Raw genomic sequence first — 19,399 nt, 5'->3', positions numbered from 1 at the left:
ACCAAGCACCAGCCAAGTTAGGTAAATCTGGTGTCTGCTGTTGTTGCTATTTCCCCATTATTAGTGGATATTCAGTATTGGATAAAGCTATGGTTTCTTCCTCTTGTGCTTGTGCTTATATTTTTCTTCTAGGAATGAGATACTATACATAATGCCTAAGAAATAGGCATGTTTTTCTTTCTCCTTGTTCCTGTACACATTTAGTCTTTTGTGCCCTTACTTATTTTTTTGTTTTCTCTCTTTGTCCCCCTTATTTGCTTTTTTTTTTTTTTTTAAAGTATGTGTCTATTCTGGACTGAAATGTGTTTTCTGGAGGAGCTGGTATATGAAAATTACTTGTTGACTCTTTAACCATGTGAAAACAATATATGCAACCATTTTGTTTGAAAATTATCATTGTTAACAGGACTTCTAAGTATCCACAGGCATCTTAGGGGGAAATATTTGATTGGAATTAATTTAAGCTTAATTCTTATTCTTTTTAATACAGTATTTCTCAAACTCCAAGGCTTGCAGAATTCACAAATTGAGATCTGGCATCATTTTCAGAGAGAGACTTTCAGTAATGTGTAAGTAGTTTTTTTTTTTTCATTTCGATTTGTTTTCATTAGCTGTTTTCTGTATAAACATAGTGAAATGTTAATTTACTAGATCTCTTAATAAGAATTTGGCATATATTCACCAAGTAACGATTATGAGTAACAAGTGACACAAAATAACTTACTGAAAGGAGATGCTTTAAGTGTGCCCTGGATCAGTATTAACTGAACACCATTTATTAGAAACAGCATCTCCAAATATAAAGAATACTGGTTTAAGGGACTTGAGTTCTTGTCCAGGCTCTACCACTAACTAGCTGGGTCTCCTTAAGTAAGCCATCCTCTGTGCTTTAGTTTCTTTGGCTATAAAATAAAGGATAAGACTATCACTAAGGAAAAGATCCTTCCCTTTAAAGGTCTATTATTCCTATCTTAATTTTTTTTAATATAAATTGTCAATCTTTCAAAAAGGAACCTTCAAATTACACAGCTGTGTTTTGATTTTTTTGTTGTTGGCTTTTGCTCGGGAATAGATATTGAGAGAGGAAGTGGTTCCAGAGTAGACTAGAAGACAGATAAGTGCCCCCTTGCTTAAGAAATTTGCCCCACATAGTCCATCAATTTGGGTTACTAAAAACTTACTTTTAAAAAGTCAAGTTGGGAGATTTCCCTGGTGGTCCAGTAGTAAAGAATCCACCTTCCAATGCTGGGGATGCGCGTTCGATCCCTGGTCAGCGAACTAAGATCCCACATGCTGCGGGGCAATTAAGTCCATGTGCCACAACTACTGATCTCACGTGTCTCAGCTAGAGAGCCCGCATGCCACAAACTACAGAACCCACACACTCTGAAACCCACGCACCACAACTACAGAGCCCGCGCACCCTGGAGCCTGCGTGCCACAACTAGAGAAGAGAAAACCCACGCGCCACAACTAGAGAGAAGCCCGCATGCTGCAATGAAGAGCCTGCACGCCACAACGAAAGATCCTGCACGCCTCAGTGAAGATCCCGCGTGTTGCAACTAAGACCCGATGCAGCCAAATAAATAAATAAGTAAATAAACCTTAAAAAATAAAACCAGTTCACAATTCAAGTGAAAAAAAAGCAAGGAGCATATTGTAGTAGATACAATCTGCAAAAAGAAAAAAAAAGTCAAGTTGGCTTGGGTGGGTTAAACCTTTTTTAAAAGAAAGCAAACCTACTGTTAAATATGATATACAAATAAGATTTCTTTCCTTTCAAAATCTCCATAGAATACCGATGCTGAAGTAGTGCCAATTTTCAAGGAGATGGGGAAAGGAACAACAGAGTAGGAGTCACTCCTCTGCATGGGGCTTTCAGGAGAAACTGGTAGAAAAACTTTGGGGGCTTCCCTGGTGGCACAGGGGTTAAGAATCCGCCTGTCAATGCAGGGGACATGGGTTCGAGCCCTGGCCTGGGAAGATCCCACATGCTGCAGAGCAACTAAGTCCGTGTGCCACAGCTACTGAGCCTGCTCTCTAGAGCCCATGAGCCACAACTACTGAGCCCACATGCCACAACTGCTGAAGCCTGTGCGCCTAGAGCCCGTGCTCTGCAACAAGAGAAACCACCTCAGTAAGAAGCCACACACCGCAACGAAGAGTAGCCCCTGCTCTCCGCAACTAGAGAAAGCCTGCATGCAGCAACGAAGACCCAATGCAGCCAAAAATAAATAAATAAAATATGAATAAATTTAGTTTTTAAAAAAAGAAAAACTTTGTGCAGGGTGAAGGCAGGCACTTGGGATCTGGAAGCGTGGTAGGAGAAAAGATGGCTAGAGGTGGAATAAAGGAATAGAAAGAGATGTGGAAAAATAAAACTAAACAAGAAACTCTGAAGGCAGAGGCTAGCTTTCATCAGTATCGTCACTGGCTCTTAGAATAGTGTCACATCTTAAAAAGTATTTATGAAAAATTCATGGAATGAATGAATCAATTACTTATTCAGTAAATTTCTAATTTCGCCCAAGGCCCTGATGGTTAGTTAGACTCAAATCATCTAGTTTTATCTGTGTTTACCGTACATTCAAAAACTATAGTATTTAAGGTAGTTGGGGTTCAGAAAATGGACTCTGAATTACAGAAAAAAGACATTACATTTAGTATAATATACTTGAGGAAGGTTATAAAGTGAACTATTTATTCACTTAAATTTTTTTTAAGCACCTACCTACCATACTTTGGGTACTAGCTGGGAAAGGAAAAATGGGGTACTGATTATAGTGTATATTTCTATTTGATGGAATAATATGCAGTCATTTAGTATAATTATGAAGATTATAACAGTTTAGACTAATGCTTTTTAAATAAAATAAAAATATATTCTATATTGTAACTGCATATAGAAGAAGAAGACTAGGAAACTTTGTTAAATATAAACCAGATTTATTATTGTGAATGGGATTATAGAATTTCTTTTTCTTTCTACTGTTCTGTACAATTCATAAAGTTTAAATGAAAATCCACATACATTTAAATTGTTTTGAAAAATAATATGAACATATATTGACTAGAAAAAGGTAATAGTGTATCATCAAAGGGAAAGAGCAAAATTGTATTTGAAGGACAGTGGGTAGATTACCGTGGTTGGAAGAAAAATGAGAGGTGAGGGTTAGAAAAAGATGGGAATGAAGGTCTCTAGCTTAGTTTTGATAATATAAGAAAAGATGAGCTAGGTTAGGTTTTTAACTGTGGAATTACATTGTTTTTAAAAAAGAAAGAAAATTTCTTCTAGCTTATTTATTGAAGTGAACTGGAGTGAGGGGGAGTTGAACTGGTCCATTGTGTTATCAACCGTTTTCATGTATAATCTTGAGTTTATGACTATACTAGGCCCTATCTCAAAGACTTTGCTCCTTTTACCATTTCAGTAATAGTATATAATTTTGCAAAATTTATGTTCAGATTCGTTTTTCATATATCTTTAAAATGTTATCCCTGATTTCCACTCTTGCCTTTTCTTGTCCTTAGAGTTAGCCTAGGTAGCAAATGCTTTACTACTTGACCTAATGGAGTGATAGAAGAAATAAAAAAGAATCTGAATTGATGGGGCAGAGATAGAAAGGGAGAAAAACAGGTCAGTCTCCCTTAGTTGCTGATTAGGTAAGAGCTTTCTTGTAATGATTTCTCATTTTCGCTCCCATGAACCTTTTAGGAATAGAGAGCACATCCTTTTTGTTTTCTAATCTCAAAGAAAACAGATGTAATTTGAAATGAAATACTAGCCAAATAGGTATCTGAAATTTTAAGAAGATGTCTGTAAACATCTTATGAGCTAACTCCTTAAGTTATCTGTATCATGTTGAACAAAGAGGAATTAAAAAAACAATAACTGCTTAATGATGTAGTATTATTACTTGAACTTTAGTAAAGTTGTTTCAGGGTTTTATACTATTGTGATTATTTCGAGAACTGTTGGATCAAATATTTGTTTTGTGTGGCCCCCCAATTTCCAAAACGAATTTAAGGAAATTTACCTTCTAAAAAAAAGAAAAGAAAAGAAATTTACCTCCTAATTGTTAAGGGTTTTTGCTCTGATGTACTACGCTAAAAGTCCAAGTTTTGTACATGACTATGAATGCTTTCCTCAGATGCTCTTTCCAAGTAATTTTTGTTGGCTCTTACCAACATAAGGCATTTTGTCTTAATATATGTTTAGTATTTTCCATGAGGATTGTAACTTTTACACTCCAATGGAAGTCTCTTGGTTTCTTAAAATTGTTAGGAAATACTATTCATTATTTATTTCTATGTTAAAGATTTTCAGTATTATCTCTGCCTTATAATTTGTAACAATGTCTTCCCCCTAGTTTCTAAACCTCAAACTTACTTTAAAAACAGTTGATTTAAAATAAAAAGTAGAGGTGCATTTTCAGTATTATAGACTCTTTCTGAGAGAATTAAAGAGCATTTAGATCTAGAAGTCACCTGGGATGTTGCCAGCTGTGCTCTTGACATTATATGCTTTGTCACCAGTGAGTGCCTTCAGATATTTTTGCCTACCTTCTTTACCACTCTCCACACCCGAATGAATAAATGGAAAACAGCAATAACAACAACAAGTTAAGGGAACTGGAGTAATATATAATTTACTATTCTGTCAATAAAAGTAAGAATATTTTATCACCACTTTAAAATTGATTGCTCTTATACGTATTGATGAAGAACTTTAACTTGTTCCCTTTTAGTAGTTATTTACTGTATTCAACTGCAAATCAGATCAAATGATAAAAATTTGTAAACCAGGAAGATGTAACAAAAACAATTTTCATACAGTTTTTTCCCAAATATCTGCTTATTCATATAATAGCTGTTTATTTCCAATGGCTAAGGTAGTAGCTTTCAAAAGAACCTATTAAACATATATGTTTTCATCATAGTACTATTTCCATTCTCTTTCCCTTCTTTCTGCATAGCAAGACATAAAACTTTATTGTATGTAATAGTAACTATACACTTTAGTTTAAATAACACGAAGTTAGAGTCTAAGAAAAAGGAGAATATTTAAATCTCTTCATTATGATGAAAGGAAAGTGCTCTACTAAGGTAATTTTTAAGACTCGTGTCTATCAAGAGCTTATAATTTAAAATTTATGCACACAGAAAAGCAAATAAACACTTATAGAAGCTGTAAGTATATGTGTTACTTTGACCCAATAATTCTACTTCAGTAAATTTATCCTGAAAAAAATAAGAGTTGTAACCAGAGGTTTATGTTCAAGGTTATTCATCTTAGCATTTAAAAACTATTAGCAAAATAAGTAGGTGTAATAAATGATCAACAATAAGGAAGTAGGTCAATAATGTTATGTCCGTTAAAATACTGTGCAGCCATTGAAGAGTTATTTTCAGACACTATTTAATGAAGAAAATAAGTTAAATACAGAAGTGCTTTGTTTTCCTACTTTAAAAGAATGGATAGATGGTCAGCTGTTTTTTTGTAAAACACCTGTAATAGACCGTCAGCTGAGAGTGACTATCAGTGTTTAACAGTTTTCCAGGAGAACAGGTTTATTACTTTCCTTTACTGTCAGTCTGGGACAGTAGGGATTTCTGAAAAGTTTAAGCCGTTCGTTTTGTGCAGAAATCTTATGTGTAAGGGAATTGCTACATAGGAGCCATATATACCTAAATAAAACAAGTAGGAACATTCGATCCTTTTTTAGGTGTGTTTTCTAAGCAAAGAGTGAGAATGTAGAGTATATTTAAGCAATGGATACAAATTCCAAAAAATGTGGCATGAATTCTGAAAACTCATGACATTAGCCATATAGAAAATTAAATGAATTTTGGGATTATGATGAAAGTGGTGATAATTATATTATACACAAGTATATTACATAAGAATTTTTTTGCCTCCAGGTATTTTATAGTCTACAAAAGAAGGCTGTTTACTTTAAATAGCATTTTATAAAGCATGTTCTGAGGGCTTTTTCTAGTTTTTAAGTGGGAAAATAGGGTTTGTTGTTCAAATAGACTGGGGAAATCCTGGATTAAGGGAAGTTAATCAGGTACCTTTATCAAAAGATTTCCAAGGCTTTAATTTTTTTAATATATATTATAAATATACAGTACAATATTTGTCCATAAAATCCTTTCTTTGAATTTTTTGGAACTAAGTCTAACATGTTTGGAAATTTCTGTTTTAGGTTAAACTTTTTTTCCTATAATTCTTATATAAGTAATGACAGTACTGTGGCAGGGGCTGGGGGTGGGAATGTCTTCTCCTAGTTCAAGAAACAAATAAGGTTTAAGTGATACTAGACAACTGAAGGAGATTTTGCTATTAAAGTGTTTGCAAATACACGATGAATTCCACTTTGTGTATTTTTTCTTTGTATTTGTTATAAGCATGCATTACCGTTATAATCGTTGCCCTACTTTTATTATTTGTTTTGAAATAAAAGTTTTGTAAGATACAAAACTTCTGTTTTTTGTATCTTTTGAAACTCATTCAGGGTGGATTTTTCTTTGTGTGTTTTATAATTTTAGAATAGGAGGTCATCTTCAACAGGGCTTTATCTGTGGAAAACCTGTGTTGAGGGTACCCTCTAGAACTTTTGCATTTGCTTCCCCAGGGCTATCACTAGCCTGGGAACACAGTTATCATTAATATCTCAGTTTGGAGCATCCTGGGACCATGCAGATGGCTTAAGATCAAACCTCAGATCCAAGTGTGAGTAGGCCTATTGTTATACATTCTCAGAAGAGACTTTTTACTCCCCCCAAAGTAGGGCTCAGATTGAGGCAAACTTTATTATCTCCCTGTACCAGTGGATGGATTTTTAAAATCCACTCCTTAACTGGGGATGTAGTTCTTTGAGGCTCTTGGTTTTATACATATGTCTCAGTTCTAATCCCCTATCTTACGTGGTCCCAAAGCATTGTCTCCTTTCCCTGTAATACCTTTTAAAAATACACGCCCCTTGATTACTGAGGAGATCAGCCAAATTCTCCCACCCAGTATGAGCTTATACACTGCATTCTGGCTTTTTGGTTTCCTCACTGTTTTGGGGCCCTGGGAATTTCCCCTTACATTTTTACAAGTTAGTCTATGCATTTTAAAGAATGTGTGTTTTTTTGTTGTCTACTTAGGTAATCTAGGCTTCCATATTGCCAAAAATGGAAATTTATGCATTAATTTTATAATAAAAAAATAATGCTAAATATAGTCCTGTTTTTTTAAAAAAGCATACTTTTAACATATGAAAGTGAAATGTGTAATACTAGCGTGTTTAATCAGGGAGGTAGTGCACTTTTTTTTGTTGTTCTTATTTGTACACAAACCACTTATGTTTATTTGCCTTATCATAGGAGAATATTTATTTGACTTATTACAGAAGAATACTATCTTTTACTTTTCTTTCAGATGTAACTTTCTGTAATGGAAGATGATTGAAGATAAGGGGCCTCGTGTTGCTGACTACTTTGTTGTAGCAGGATTAACTGATGTTTCAAAGCCTCTTGAAGAAGAAATTCACTTCAATGATGCTTGTCATAAAGTAGCTAAACCAAAAGAACCTATCACAGATGTTTCAGTTATTATTAAATCTCTTGGGGAGGAAGTGCCATGGGATTACACGTGTATTGATGTTACCCCAACTGGACTGTCAGCTGATCTCAATAATGGAAGTCTTGTGGGGCCGCAGATTTTCCTTTGCTATAGAAGAGGAAGAGATAAGCCTCCACTTACAGATCTGGGGTAAGTAATTTTTTAAAAGAATTATTGATCCAAATAATACACCTTATAGATTTTGAAGTTAACTGTTCAATTTGTTTATTAATAGATACATGGCTGCTTTAGAAAAATAGACACGTTTATATCCAGAATCCTGTATTCTCTTCCTGTGTTCCTTATATCTTTTCAGTGTCTCTTCATTCTACAGGTTCTAGCATTTTTGTCTGAGTTTCTTTCTATTAAAGATAGGAGATGGACTTCCCTGGCGGTGGTTAAGGCTTTGCCTTCTAATGCAGGGGGTGCGGGTTCGATCCCTGGTCAGGGAGCCAAGATCCCACATGCCTCGCGGCCAAAAAAACAAAATATAAAACAGAAGCAATATTGTAACAAATTCAATAAAGACTTTAAAAATGGTCCACATCAAAAAAATCTTAAAAAAAAAAAAGGGCTTCCCTGGTGGTGTAGTGGTTGAGAGTCCGCCTGCCGATGCAGGGGGCACGGGTTCGTGCCCCGGTCCGGGAAGATCCCACATGCCGCTGAGCGGCTGGGCCCGTGAGCCATGGCCGTTGAGCCTGCGCGTCCGGAGCCTGTGCTCTGCAATGGGAGAGGCCACAACGGTGAGAGGCCCGCGTACCGCAAAAAAAAAAAAAAAAGGGGGGGAGATAATTTGAAAAACATTTATAGGAAAGTATCAGAAATTAATGTATTATCCTGCTCATAACATTTTTTATTATTTTTAAAGTATGAGAAAAAGGTGGCTTTTAAGGATCGGCTATAATGATCATTATAGTTGGGTGCTTAAGTCTGTATGCATCAAACAAGGATCTTGGGTAAATTAGTGCCTTATTTAGGATATTGTGTTGAACTTGGGGCTCCCTTTTCATATAATAGCTTTACTGAGTTATAATTCATACCATCCAACTCACCCATTTAAATTATACAATTCAGTTGTTTTTAGTATATTTATAGAGTTGTGAAACCATCACCACAATAAATTTTATAACATTTTATCATGCCCCCAAAATAAACAATCCTGTATTCATTATAGTTTCTGTCTAATTCTCCCTAACTCCCTCAGCTGTAGACAATCACCAGTCTACTCTCTGTCTCTGTGGATGTGCCTAATTCTGGACATTTTATATCAGTAGAATCATACTGTATATGGTTACCTTGTGGCTGCCTTCTTTCACTTAGCATAATGTTTTCAAGGTTTATCCATGTTGTAGTATGTGTCTGTACTTTATTCCTTTATATGGCTGAATGATACTCCATCTTATGGGTCTACCACAATTTATTTATCCATTCATCAGATGATGGACATGTGAGTTGTTTCTACTTTTTGGCTCTTGTGAGTAATGCTACTGGAAATGTTAAGGTACAAGTTTTCATACAGACATGTTTTCATTTCTCTTGTATATGTACTTAGGAGTGGAATTGCTGGGTCATATGGTAATTCTGTGTTTAACCTTTTGAGGAACTGCCAGTGTGTCTTCCAAAGTAGCCGTACCACTCTGCATTCCCATCAGCAGTGTATGAAGGTTCTGATTTCTGCCAGTCCTAGCCAACATTTTATATTATCATTTTGATTATAGCTCTCCTAGTGGGTATGAGATGGTATCTAACTGTAGTTTTGATTTGCATTCACCTGATGGCTAATGATGTTGAGCATCTTTTCATGTGCTTATTAGCCATCTATATATCTTTGGAGAAATGTCTATTCAGAATCCTTTACCCATTTTTAAATTGGGTTGTCTTTTTATTGTTCAGCTTTGGGAGTTCTTTATATATTCTACATGTAAGTTCCTTATCATATAAATGGTTTACAAATATTTTTTCTTATTCTGTGGGTTGTCTTTTCACTTTCTTTATGGTATCCTTTGGAGCTGAAAAGTTTTTATTTTGATGAAATCTGATTTATGTATTTTTTTCTTTTGTTGCTTGTGTTTTGGTGTTGTATCTAAGAAGGCTTTAAGTAATCCAGAGTTACGAAGATTTACATTTAAGTTTTTGTCTAAGATTTTATAGTTTCAGCCTTTACATTTAGATCTTTGATCCATTTTGAGTTAATTTTTGTATATGTTGAGGAAAGAGTCCAACCTTACTCTTTGGCATATGGATATCCACTTCCAGCACCGTCTGTTGATGAGAATATTCTTTTCCCATTTTCAAAAATTGGTGATAAATGTATGGCTTTATTTCTGGACTCTCAATTCTATTCCATTTGTCTGTATGTCTCTCCTATCCAGTACTACACAGTTTTAGTTACTGTGGCTTTGTAGTAAGTTTTTACATTAGGAAGTATGAGTCTTCCAAGTTTGTTCTTTTTCAAAATTGTTTTGGTTATTCTGGGTCCCTTGAATTTTCCTATGAATTTTAGGATCACCTTGTCAATATCTGCAACGATTGGGTTTTTTTAAAAAAAGAGGAATATATATGTAAAAGAGGAATATATAAATGTAAATATATATATACACACATATGTATTTATTTATGTAGAAGATTCTCCCTGAAAAACTGAAAGAAAAAGGCCAAAGATAGGCTAAGAGTAGCTCTAATAATGTCTTCACGATAGATGAAGGGTTTATAGGGAATGAAGATTAACTTCCTTGTTTCCATGGCTCTGTTGCAAAATGGGATAGGCTTAACTTAAAATATTCTGGTTAAAAATAAGGACGATAGCAATGTCCCTACTAACATCAGTAGAAGGGCTATAAAAGTTCCATCTCCCAATATATTAAGTCTGAAAGTGAATAGCCATGTTTACTCATACCTAAGGGGAGATAGGATGAATTGGAAGAGCTCCTGAACATTCTTCTACTTTTAAAATTCTGTTACTTAATGTTTGATAAAAGTTATATTAAATGTAGTCTTTATTGTGTTAATTCATGAATTAATTACAGTAACTTTAAGTGGGTTTCAGAACAGGTATAATATTGCTTCATATGAAGTTTACATATTTGGGAAAATAAGCCAGCTATTAGATCATATTTTTAAAAGATTACGTTAAGTTGCTCCTATGATCAGTGATCACTGTCAGAATTCTAGTTTGCAAATAAAATGAAGGGAATGTTGCAGATTCTTGTTAGACAAGGTGTTGGAGCTGCCTAAATTAGAGATGAGGAATTTTCCAGGCATAGGAAGGATTCTCCAACAGGAAAGGACTTGGACTGGAATGAATAAATTAACCACTCTTATGGCTATTTTCATATATTTGTCATTGTGGAGGATATAACATCATTATTGCCTTTAAACTAAGCTTATAGTTTAAATAGATAAGAAAAGTTACCCAACAATATAAAAATCAAAAATAGTGATACAGGTAATATATGCAACAGCACAATACCTGATTAAAGAAAATAGGTAGCTTATATATAAAATGTACTTATATTCCATATCTTTTAAGAATTTGAGGTAGTAAATAGTGGTTTGTTGTTCTGTGTGTTGTATTTTTCTTTTCTTGTTTTCAGTTGAACATCTGTATGCCAGACATTATTTGGGAGACCCTACTTGTACTCTCATCTAATTCTGCCAAGATCCTATGAGGTAGATTTTTAAATTTTATAGTTGAATAGTATAAGGATCAGAGAAGTTAAGTAACTGCCTAAGATAATACAGCTGGTACCAGGTGGTAGGGGTTCGAATTCAGATACGTCTAACTTCTCTGTTATAATGCCTTAAAAATTTTTTTTACTTATTTATTTTTTAAAATTGAAGTATAGTTGATTTACAATGTTGTAATTAATTTCTACTTTACAGCAAGGTGATTAGTTATACATATATTTTTTATATTCTTTTCCATTATAGTTTACCTCAATATTGAATATAGTTTCCTGTGCTATACAGTAGGACCTTGTTGTTTATCCATTCTATATATAATAGTTTGACAATGCCATTTTTTAGGATTAAGAAAAAACAAGACAGAAAAGCAAGATCAAGAGGAGGAGGAGTAAGCAATTAGGCTAACATTGGGATATACATAGCTGCTATGATTAAGCATCAAATTTCACTCTAAACTTTCAAAATAGAATGTTTAAAGAAAAAAATTTTTAAGTTTGCTGACAGCTGAGACAAAAGGGAAATTAAAAATTATATTAGAAAGAAATAATTTGACCAATTTTTTACACTAAATTTTATTTGTATAATGGGATTTTATAAAAGGGAATACTGATTGATGTTGGGGACATTACCTTCTATAATAATTTTTATAACAAATAAAGAAACATTTAATATAATAGGCCTTTAATTTTTTTTTGCTAATGCCAAAGACTTAGCATTAAAGTACAAATTAGTGAATTCTGTGAGGGAATAAACTAATATTATTCAAGCATGATGTTTTCTTTGTTTTCCAGAGTACTTTAAGTAATAGTATTTAGAAAACTTAAGGAATGGGTGCCTGGCCTGTCCTTTATTAAAAACGTATGATTTTACCATAAAGGAGCAGGGGGAAACTTTCACTTGTACTTTTGATGAAAGATAGACTTAAGGTCATTTACTCTTTTGAAAGCCTTAAAACTCTCTCTTAAAGCTGAAGGAAGTATTGGAGGTAAAAGTGTGCAAGCAAGTTCTCTACTGTATGGCAAGGAGCCTTTTGTAAAATTTTAACTTTGGTCAAAATACAAGGTTGCTTTTTCTAAAGATGATGCTTGGTTTTAGAGACATACATACATACATACACCTATCTGTCCATCTGTCTATCTAGCTATCTATCTCTTAAATGGAATGCTAAAATAAGTACCTTTGCACAAAATTGCTATTCTGTGGTTTATGTCAATAAACAGAGGTTAATATAAATTTTCCTTACATTATTAATTTTTGGTAGGGAAAACAGTTACTCTTTAATTTTTAATTTATTTTTATTTTAAAAAATATTTATTTATTTATTTGGTTGCGCTGGGTCTTAGTTATGGCAGGCAGGCTCCTTAGTTGCGGCACTTGGGCTCCTTAGTTGCAGCTTGAGGACTCCTTTAGTTGCGGCTCGCTGGCTCTGTAGTTGTGGCATGCAAACTCTTAGTTGCGGCATGCATGTGGGATCTAGTTCCCAGACCAGGGACTGAACCCGGGGTCCCCTGAATTGGGGGCACGGAGTCTTAACCACTGTGCCACAAGAGAAGTTCCCAGTTATTCTTTAATTTTATATGGGATGGTGCATTCAAACTTGCAGTACAATTGGAATATCTGCTACATTTAAGGATCAGTTTATGATTCCTGACAATATTACCTTTCATATTTGCAGGTGCTTTGTAATTGTGTACTAATTTATTTTATTTATTTTTTAGGGTTTTATATGACTGGAAAGAAAGATTGAAACAGGGGTGTGAAGTTATCCAGAGTACTCCTTACGGACGCCCTGCAAATATTAGCGGCAGTACCTCATCACAAAGAATTTATATCACTTACCGAAGAGCCTCTGAAAACATGACTCAGAATACGTTGGCTGTTACAGACATATGTATTATTATACCCAGTAAAGGAGAAAGTCCACCACACACATTCTGCAAAGTTGACAAGAATCTCAATAACAGTATGGTAAGTGACTCTTTTGCACTGATAAAATTAGCCACGGATGAAAAGAGCATAATTTAAAATAAATCTTTGGGAAACAGCCTAGCACAATTTCTGAATTAAAAAATAGATTTTTTAAAGATGTCAGATATTTTATTTTTAGGAAAGTAATTTAGTTGTACTTTCAAAAAGAGCTGTGCAAAAAGCTTTCTTTTTTTTTGTAATTAAATAATTTTTCCCCCTTACTGCAAAACTGATGCATTCACCAAGGGTAACCCCTCCACTTGCGCACTAGATCCTGTATACTCACCTATTTGAGACATAGATTCAGCAATCCTCCCTACTTTTTTTTGAATCATCAGTTTTTCATTCTCTGGTGGGTTATTTCCTCCAGCATGCAAAAGCATGTTACAATACCTCCCATCTTTACAAAGCTTCTTGATCTTTATATCCCACTGCATCTGTTCCCCCATTTGATTGTTCTTTATAATAAAACATCTCAAGAGTTGACTGTATTCTGTCTCCTTCCTCACTTTGACTCTTTCCAGTTAGGCTTTTGTCTCCATCATTCCACCAAGATTGCACTTGTTGAATCCAGTGATCAACTCTTCATCTTAATTTTTTAGTACATTTAGACATAGATGATCACTTCTCCCTTCTTGAAACAGTGGCAGGAAGAGAAAATTCAGTCTCTATCCTCTGTGCTCTCTGGCTTTTTCCCTCCTACCTCACCAGTTATTCCCCTTCTGCCTTTGCTAATTTCTTCCCAATTCCCTAACTGCAACACAACAGAGTGCCCCAGGGTTCAGTCTTCAGACCATTTATCTTTAAATCTAAACTCACTTCATTGATGATTTAATCATTTAAATACAGGCTCTGTGTGGATGACTTCTAAATTTCTGTGTCCCCCCATCTTTCTAATTCATTATCTCTTCTTGGATATCTTATCAAATAGGTTATTTCAAATTTAACATGTCCAAAACTGAACTCCTAGTGTCCCTCTCCAAATCTACTTATCCCCATAATTTTCCTCCTCTAGTAAAAGGAAATTCCACTCTTGTAGTTACTCAGACTAAAAATCCTTGGAGTAATCCTTAACCTTTATCTTCTACCTCTCATTCACTTCTTCTGTAAATTCTGTTGACTTTCATTTCAAAACATATTTTGAACTTGAACACTTCTCAGCTTCTCCACGTGCTGCAGCCCTGATCCAAGCCATAATCATCTCTTAACTGGATTATTGCAGTGGTCTCCTAATTCAGGAGTTAGGCAAACTTTTGAATAAAGGGCTAAATGATAAGTTAGCTTTTGCAGGTCATATACAGGCTCTGTCGCAAATTCATCCTTTGTTTTAAAAACAACCTTTTTACCAGTCTTAGCTCAGTTGTACAAAAACAGGCCTTGGGTCAAACACAAGCCGTAGTTTGCCAGACCCCTGGTTTAGCTGATCACTGCTTCTACTTCTTCCTACAGCCTATTCTTCACATAGCAAAACAAATTAGATCATATCTCTCTTTGGTTTACAACCCTTAATGGCTTCCCATCTCACTCTTAGTAAAAGCCAGAGTCCTTCCAGTAGCCTTAAGGCCATGCATGATCTGTAATTGTAATTATCTTTTTTTCTAAATTGCTGTTTTAAATTTTAAAAAGAAATTTATAGTCAAAAAAAAAAAATTGAGAGGGGGAGGGGAGCAAATCATACATCTAGGAAGTAAAGAGCGAAAGTTCTTGTTCCTGCTTCCATCTTTTGTGATCCTTTGCCAGGATTAACAATTAACAATTTGGCTTGTATCCTTCCAGACCCTTTTGTGTGCACATATGTGGAGTATATGTAATATGGATAAATTCATCCTTTATTTTTCAAAAATTGGAAATTTCAGTATATTCTGATATAAGCTTTTTTTTAACTATCCATCTTTATCAGTTAATATAACTCTCTACTTAATTCTTTCAGTGATTGTATAGTATTCCAGAAAATACAAATGAAGAATGATGAATACAAGTTATTTCCAGTTTTTCCCATTACTCATAATGCTGCTTTGATCAATTTTGTGCCTTTTTCTTTGTATATTTATTGGAGTGTTTCTGGAAGAGTAAATAATTGTAACTAGAATTGATGGGTATGGTGTACATTTTGAGAAGTGTTGACAGATTGCTCTGAAAAAGTTGTGACAGTTTATATTTCCAGCAACCGTACTGTATAAGAATGCCCTTTCCCAGGTCCTGTACCTCACCAACACTGGTTGTTATCAATCCCTTTTTAATTATTGACTATCTAATAAGAAGAAATCATTCTAATTTTAATTTGCATTTCTTTAATTATTGTGGAGGTTTAACATCTTTTCATATATAACAGCTTTGAATGGCTAAATATTACTACATTAAGTGGATGTGCCACAATTTATTCCATCTTCTATTGTAAGACATTTAGATTCTAAGTTTTTTATATTACAAGCAAAGCTGTTATGACCATAGTTAGAACTACATACTTCCTAAAATAATTTACATTTATTGAGCTCTTATGTGCTCTCTTCTTTTAAGCTAGCAAGAAGAGAAATACTGAAGCTTTAGGTAAAGCTACAAGAAAAAGAAATGGAGTGTATTGATATGTGACTGGATACAACACAAATTTTAGGAGTCTGAAAATGTTTTTAACCCCTTCAATAAGATAGTAAAATAGATCTGTATTGTGTAGTGGTTAAGATCAGTATAGCCAAGTGGTTCAAAGCACAGACTCTGGAGCCGGAGTGTCTGGATATGAATCCTATCTCTGACACTTATTGGCTTTGTGACCTTGAGAAAGTAACATAACTTCTCTGTGCCTCAGTTTCACAATTGTAAAATGAGAGTGATAGTAGCATCTACCTTATAAGTAATTGTGATGGTTAAATGAATTTAGAATCATGTTCCAGAACATATAAGAAAACACTATATATGTGTTAGTTTATTATCTGTAAATACCTTTCAATTCCAAATTTTCTTTTAGAAAAATCTGCAGTTTTAAGGTAGTAGCAGTATTCGTTTAAAATGTTTAAATAGGTAATTCGAAAAACGGATGCTGACGGTATCTCATTTGTATCCTAAAAGAGTTATTTGCAGCTATGTGACCCCTACTTGTCAACAGCCATTCATATACAAAATACCCTATTCTTTCATGCTATCCTTGCATTTTGATTTGATGATTACATGTGACAGTGGAGTTATGGTGGAGGAAGAAGATCATGGTAGCAAGTAAGTTTTACAGGCCTCATGTGGTATTGATAGTGATGGCAAGAAGGGTTTTTGAACTCTTCCATAATCTGATGTCCAGCTTAACCTTGTTTCAAGATTTGGTTTGGTGTTTTAGCAAGACTGTTCAGGCTCACAGATACTTGCCCTTTTCCCATTGGTGAATTTTCCTTTATTTTATAGATTTGTTAGTTTTGTGTTCAAAGGAAATCGCCAATGTCATTAGAACCATTTCTAGGTCTTATTAATTAATCAAAGTGTTCAAGGTAGACTTGTTGCACTGAAACCAAAACCAGACATGAGTTCCTATTTTTCCTTACTCTAAAGTATTGGTCCCAGTGTTGTCAGAGAGCATTAATTCTCTGCTGAAAGAATAAAGAGGCAGTGTAACATAGTGTGAACAGAATGGACTCCAGCTAACCTGCTGGATTTGCATTCCAGATGCATGTCTTGGACAAGTTCTTTGACTCTTTGTGCCTCAGTTTCCTCATGCATGAAACAAGGATAAAGTAGTATTTTATTTCACAGGCTTTTTGTGAAGATTAAATGTTTCATATCTGTAAAGAACTTAGGATAGTACCTAGTAAGTGCTATGTAAACATTAGCTGTTATTAATTACTCCTTAGTTAACTCTGCTTATTCAGTCCCTTTTATGTGCATTTAACGACTGAGGATGAGATTTTCTTTTTTTTCAGTTTTATTGAGATATAATTGACATACAGCAAGGAAGAGTTGTTTTATTTTATTTTTGCCCAGTGTTTAAGGTCCTCTCAGTTCTCTTAAGAAACATTATAGGAATAAAAACCTCTTAAATGTTTATTTTCTTAACTCTTTTTTTTCTTAATTTTTGAATTTTATTTTATTTTTTTATACAGCAAGCTCCTATTAGTCGTCAATTTTATACACATCAGTGTATACATGTCAATCCCAATCGCCCAATTCAGCACATCACCATCCCCACCCCCCTGCGTCTTTCCCCCCTTGGTGTCCATACGTTTGTTCTCTACATCTGTGTCTCAACTTCTGGCCTGCAAACCAGTTCATCTGTACCAGTTTTCTAGGTTCCACATACGTGCGTTAATATACGATATTTGTTTTTCTCTTTCTGACTTACTTCACTCTGTATGACAGTCTCTAGATCCATCCACATCTTAACAAATGACCCAATTTCTTTCCTTTTTATGGCCGAGTAATATTCCATTATATATATATATATACCACATCTTCTTTATCCATTTGTCTGTTGATGGGCATTTAGGTTGCTTCCATGACCTGGCTATTGTAAATAGTACTGCAATGAACATTGCAGTGCATGTGTCTTTTTGAATTATGGTTTTCTCTGGGTATATGCCCAGTAGGGGGATGGCTGGATCATATGGTAATTCTATTTTTAGTTTTTTAGGGAACCTCCATACTGTTCTCCATAGTGGCTGTATCATTTTACATTCCCACCAACAGTGCAAGGGTTCCCTTTTCTCCACACCCTCTCCAGCATTTGTTGTTTGTAGATTTTCTGATGATGCCCATTCTAACTGGTTTGAGGTGATACCTCATTGAAGTTTTGATTTGCATTTCTCTAATAATTAGTGATGTTGAGCAGCTTTTGATGTGCTTCGTGGCCATATGTATGTCTTCTTTGGAGAAATGTGTGTTTAGTCTTCTGCCCATTTTTGGATTGGGTTGTTCCTTGCTTTAATATTGAGTTGCATGAGCTGGTTATATATTTTGCAGATTAATCCTTTGTCCGTTGATTCATTTGCAAATATTTTCTGCCATTCTGAGGGTTGTCTTTTCATCTTGTTTATGCTTTCCTTTGCATTTGTTTATTTTTGTTTTTATTTCCATTACTCTAGGAGGTGGATCAAAAAAGATCTTGCTGTGATTTATGTCAAAGAGTGTTCTTCCTATGTTTTCCTCTAAGAGTTTTATAGTGTCCTGTCTTACATTTAGGTCTCTAATCCATTTTGAGTTTATTTTTGTGTATGGTATTAGGGAGTGTTCTAATTTCATTCTTTTAAATGTACCTGCCCAGTTTTCCCAACACCACTTACTGAAGAGACTGTCTTTTCTCCATTGTATATTCTTGCCTCCTTTGTCATAGATTAGTTGACCATAGGTGCGTGGCTTTATCTCTGGGCTTTCTATCTTGTTCCATTGATCTATGTTTCTGTTTTTGTGCCAGTACCATATTGTCTTGATTACTGTAGCTTTGTAGTATAATCTGAAGTCAGGGAGTCTGATTCCTCCAGCTCTGTTTTTCTTTCTCACGACTGCCTTGGCTATTCGGGGTCTTTTGTGTCTCCATACAAATTTTAAGATTTTTTGTTCTAGTTCTGTAAAAAATGCCATTGGTAATTTGATAGGGATTGCATTGAATCTGTAGATTGCTTTGGGTAGTAGAGTCATTTTCACAATATTGATTCTTCCAATCCAAGAACATGGTATATCTCTCCATCTGTTGGTATCATGTTTAATTCCATTCATCAGTGTCTTATAATTTTATGCATACAGGTCTTTTGTCTCCTTAGGTAGGTTTATTCCTAGGTATTTTATTCTTTTTGTTGCAATGGTAAATGGGAGTGTTTCCTTAATTTCTCTTTCAGATTTTTCAACATTAGTGTATAGGAATGCAAGAGATTTCCGTGCATTAATTTTGTATCCTGCAACTTTACCAAATTCATTGATTAGCTCTAGTAGTTTTCTGGTGGCATTTTTAGGCTTCTCTATGTATAGTATCATGTCATCTGCAAGCAGTGACAGTTTTACTTCTTCTTTTCCAATTTGTATTCCTTTTATTTCTTTTTCTTCTCTGGCTAGGACTTCCAAAACTATGTTGAATAATAGTGGTGAGAGTGGACCTCCTTGTCTTGTTACTGATCTTAGTGGAAATGCTTTCAGTTTTTCACCACTGAGAATGATGTTTGCTGTGGG

General features: G+C 34.6%; 1 protein-coding gene across 7 annotated transcripts in view; it reads left to right on the top strand.

Annotated features, from left to right (window-relative positions):
• DENND4A (DENN domain containing 4A) overlaps nucleotides 1-19,399 on the top strand; it is a 136,657-nt gene that overhangs the window by 28,814 nt on the left and 88,444 nt on the right. For all 7 annotated transcript variants that reach the window (XM_027123360.1, XM_027123359.1, XM_027123365.1 and 4 more), the window contains exons 2-4: nucleotides 491-569; nucleotides 7,430-7,762; nucleotides 13,015-13,264. In XM_027123360.1, coding sequence (XP_026979161.1) covers nucleotides 7,452-7,762; nucleotides 13,015-13,264 — 561 coding nt within the window. In that variant the 5' untranslated portion in view covers nucleotides 491-569; nucleotides 7,430-7,451. The remainder of the gene's footprint in view (nucleotides 1-490; nucleotides 570-7,429; nucleotides 7,763-13,014; nucleotides 13,265-19,399) is intronic.

This window comes from Aethalodelphis obliquidens, unplaced genomic scaffold (assembly GCF_003676395.1).
Source record: "Aethalodelphis obliquidens isolate GAN/ISIS:26980383/991018 unplaced genomic scaffold, ASM367639v1 scaffold26, whole genome shotgun sequence".
Lineage (NCBI taxonomy): Eukaryota > Metazoa > Chordata > Mammalia > Artiodactyla > Delphinidae > Aethalodelphis > Aethalodelphis obliquidens.
This window is presented reverse-complemented; position numbering and strand designations above follow the sequence as displayed.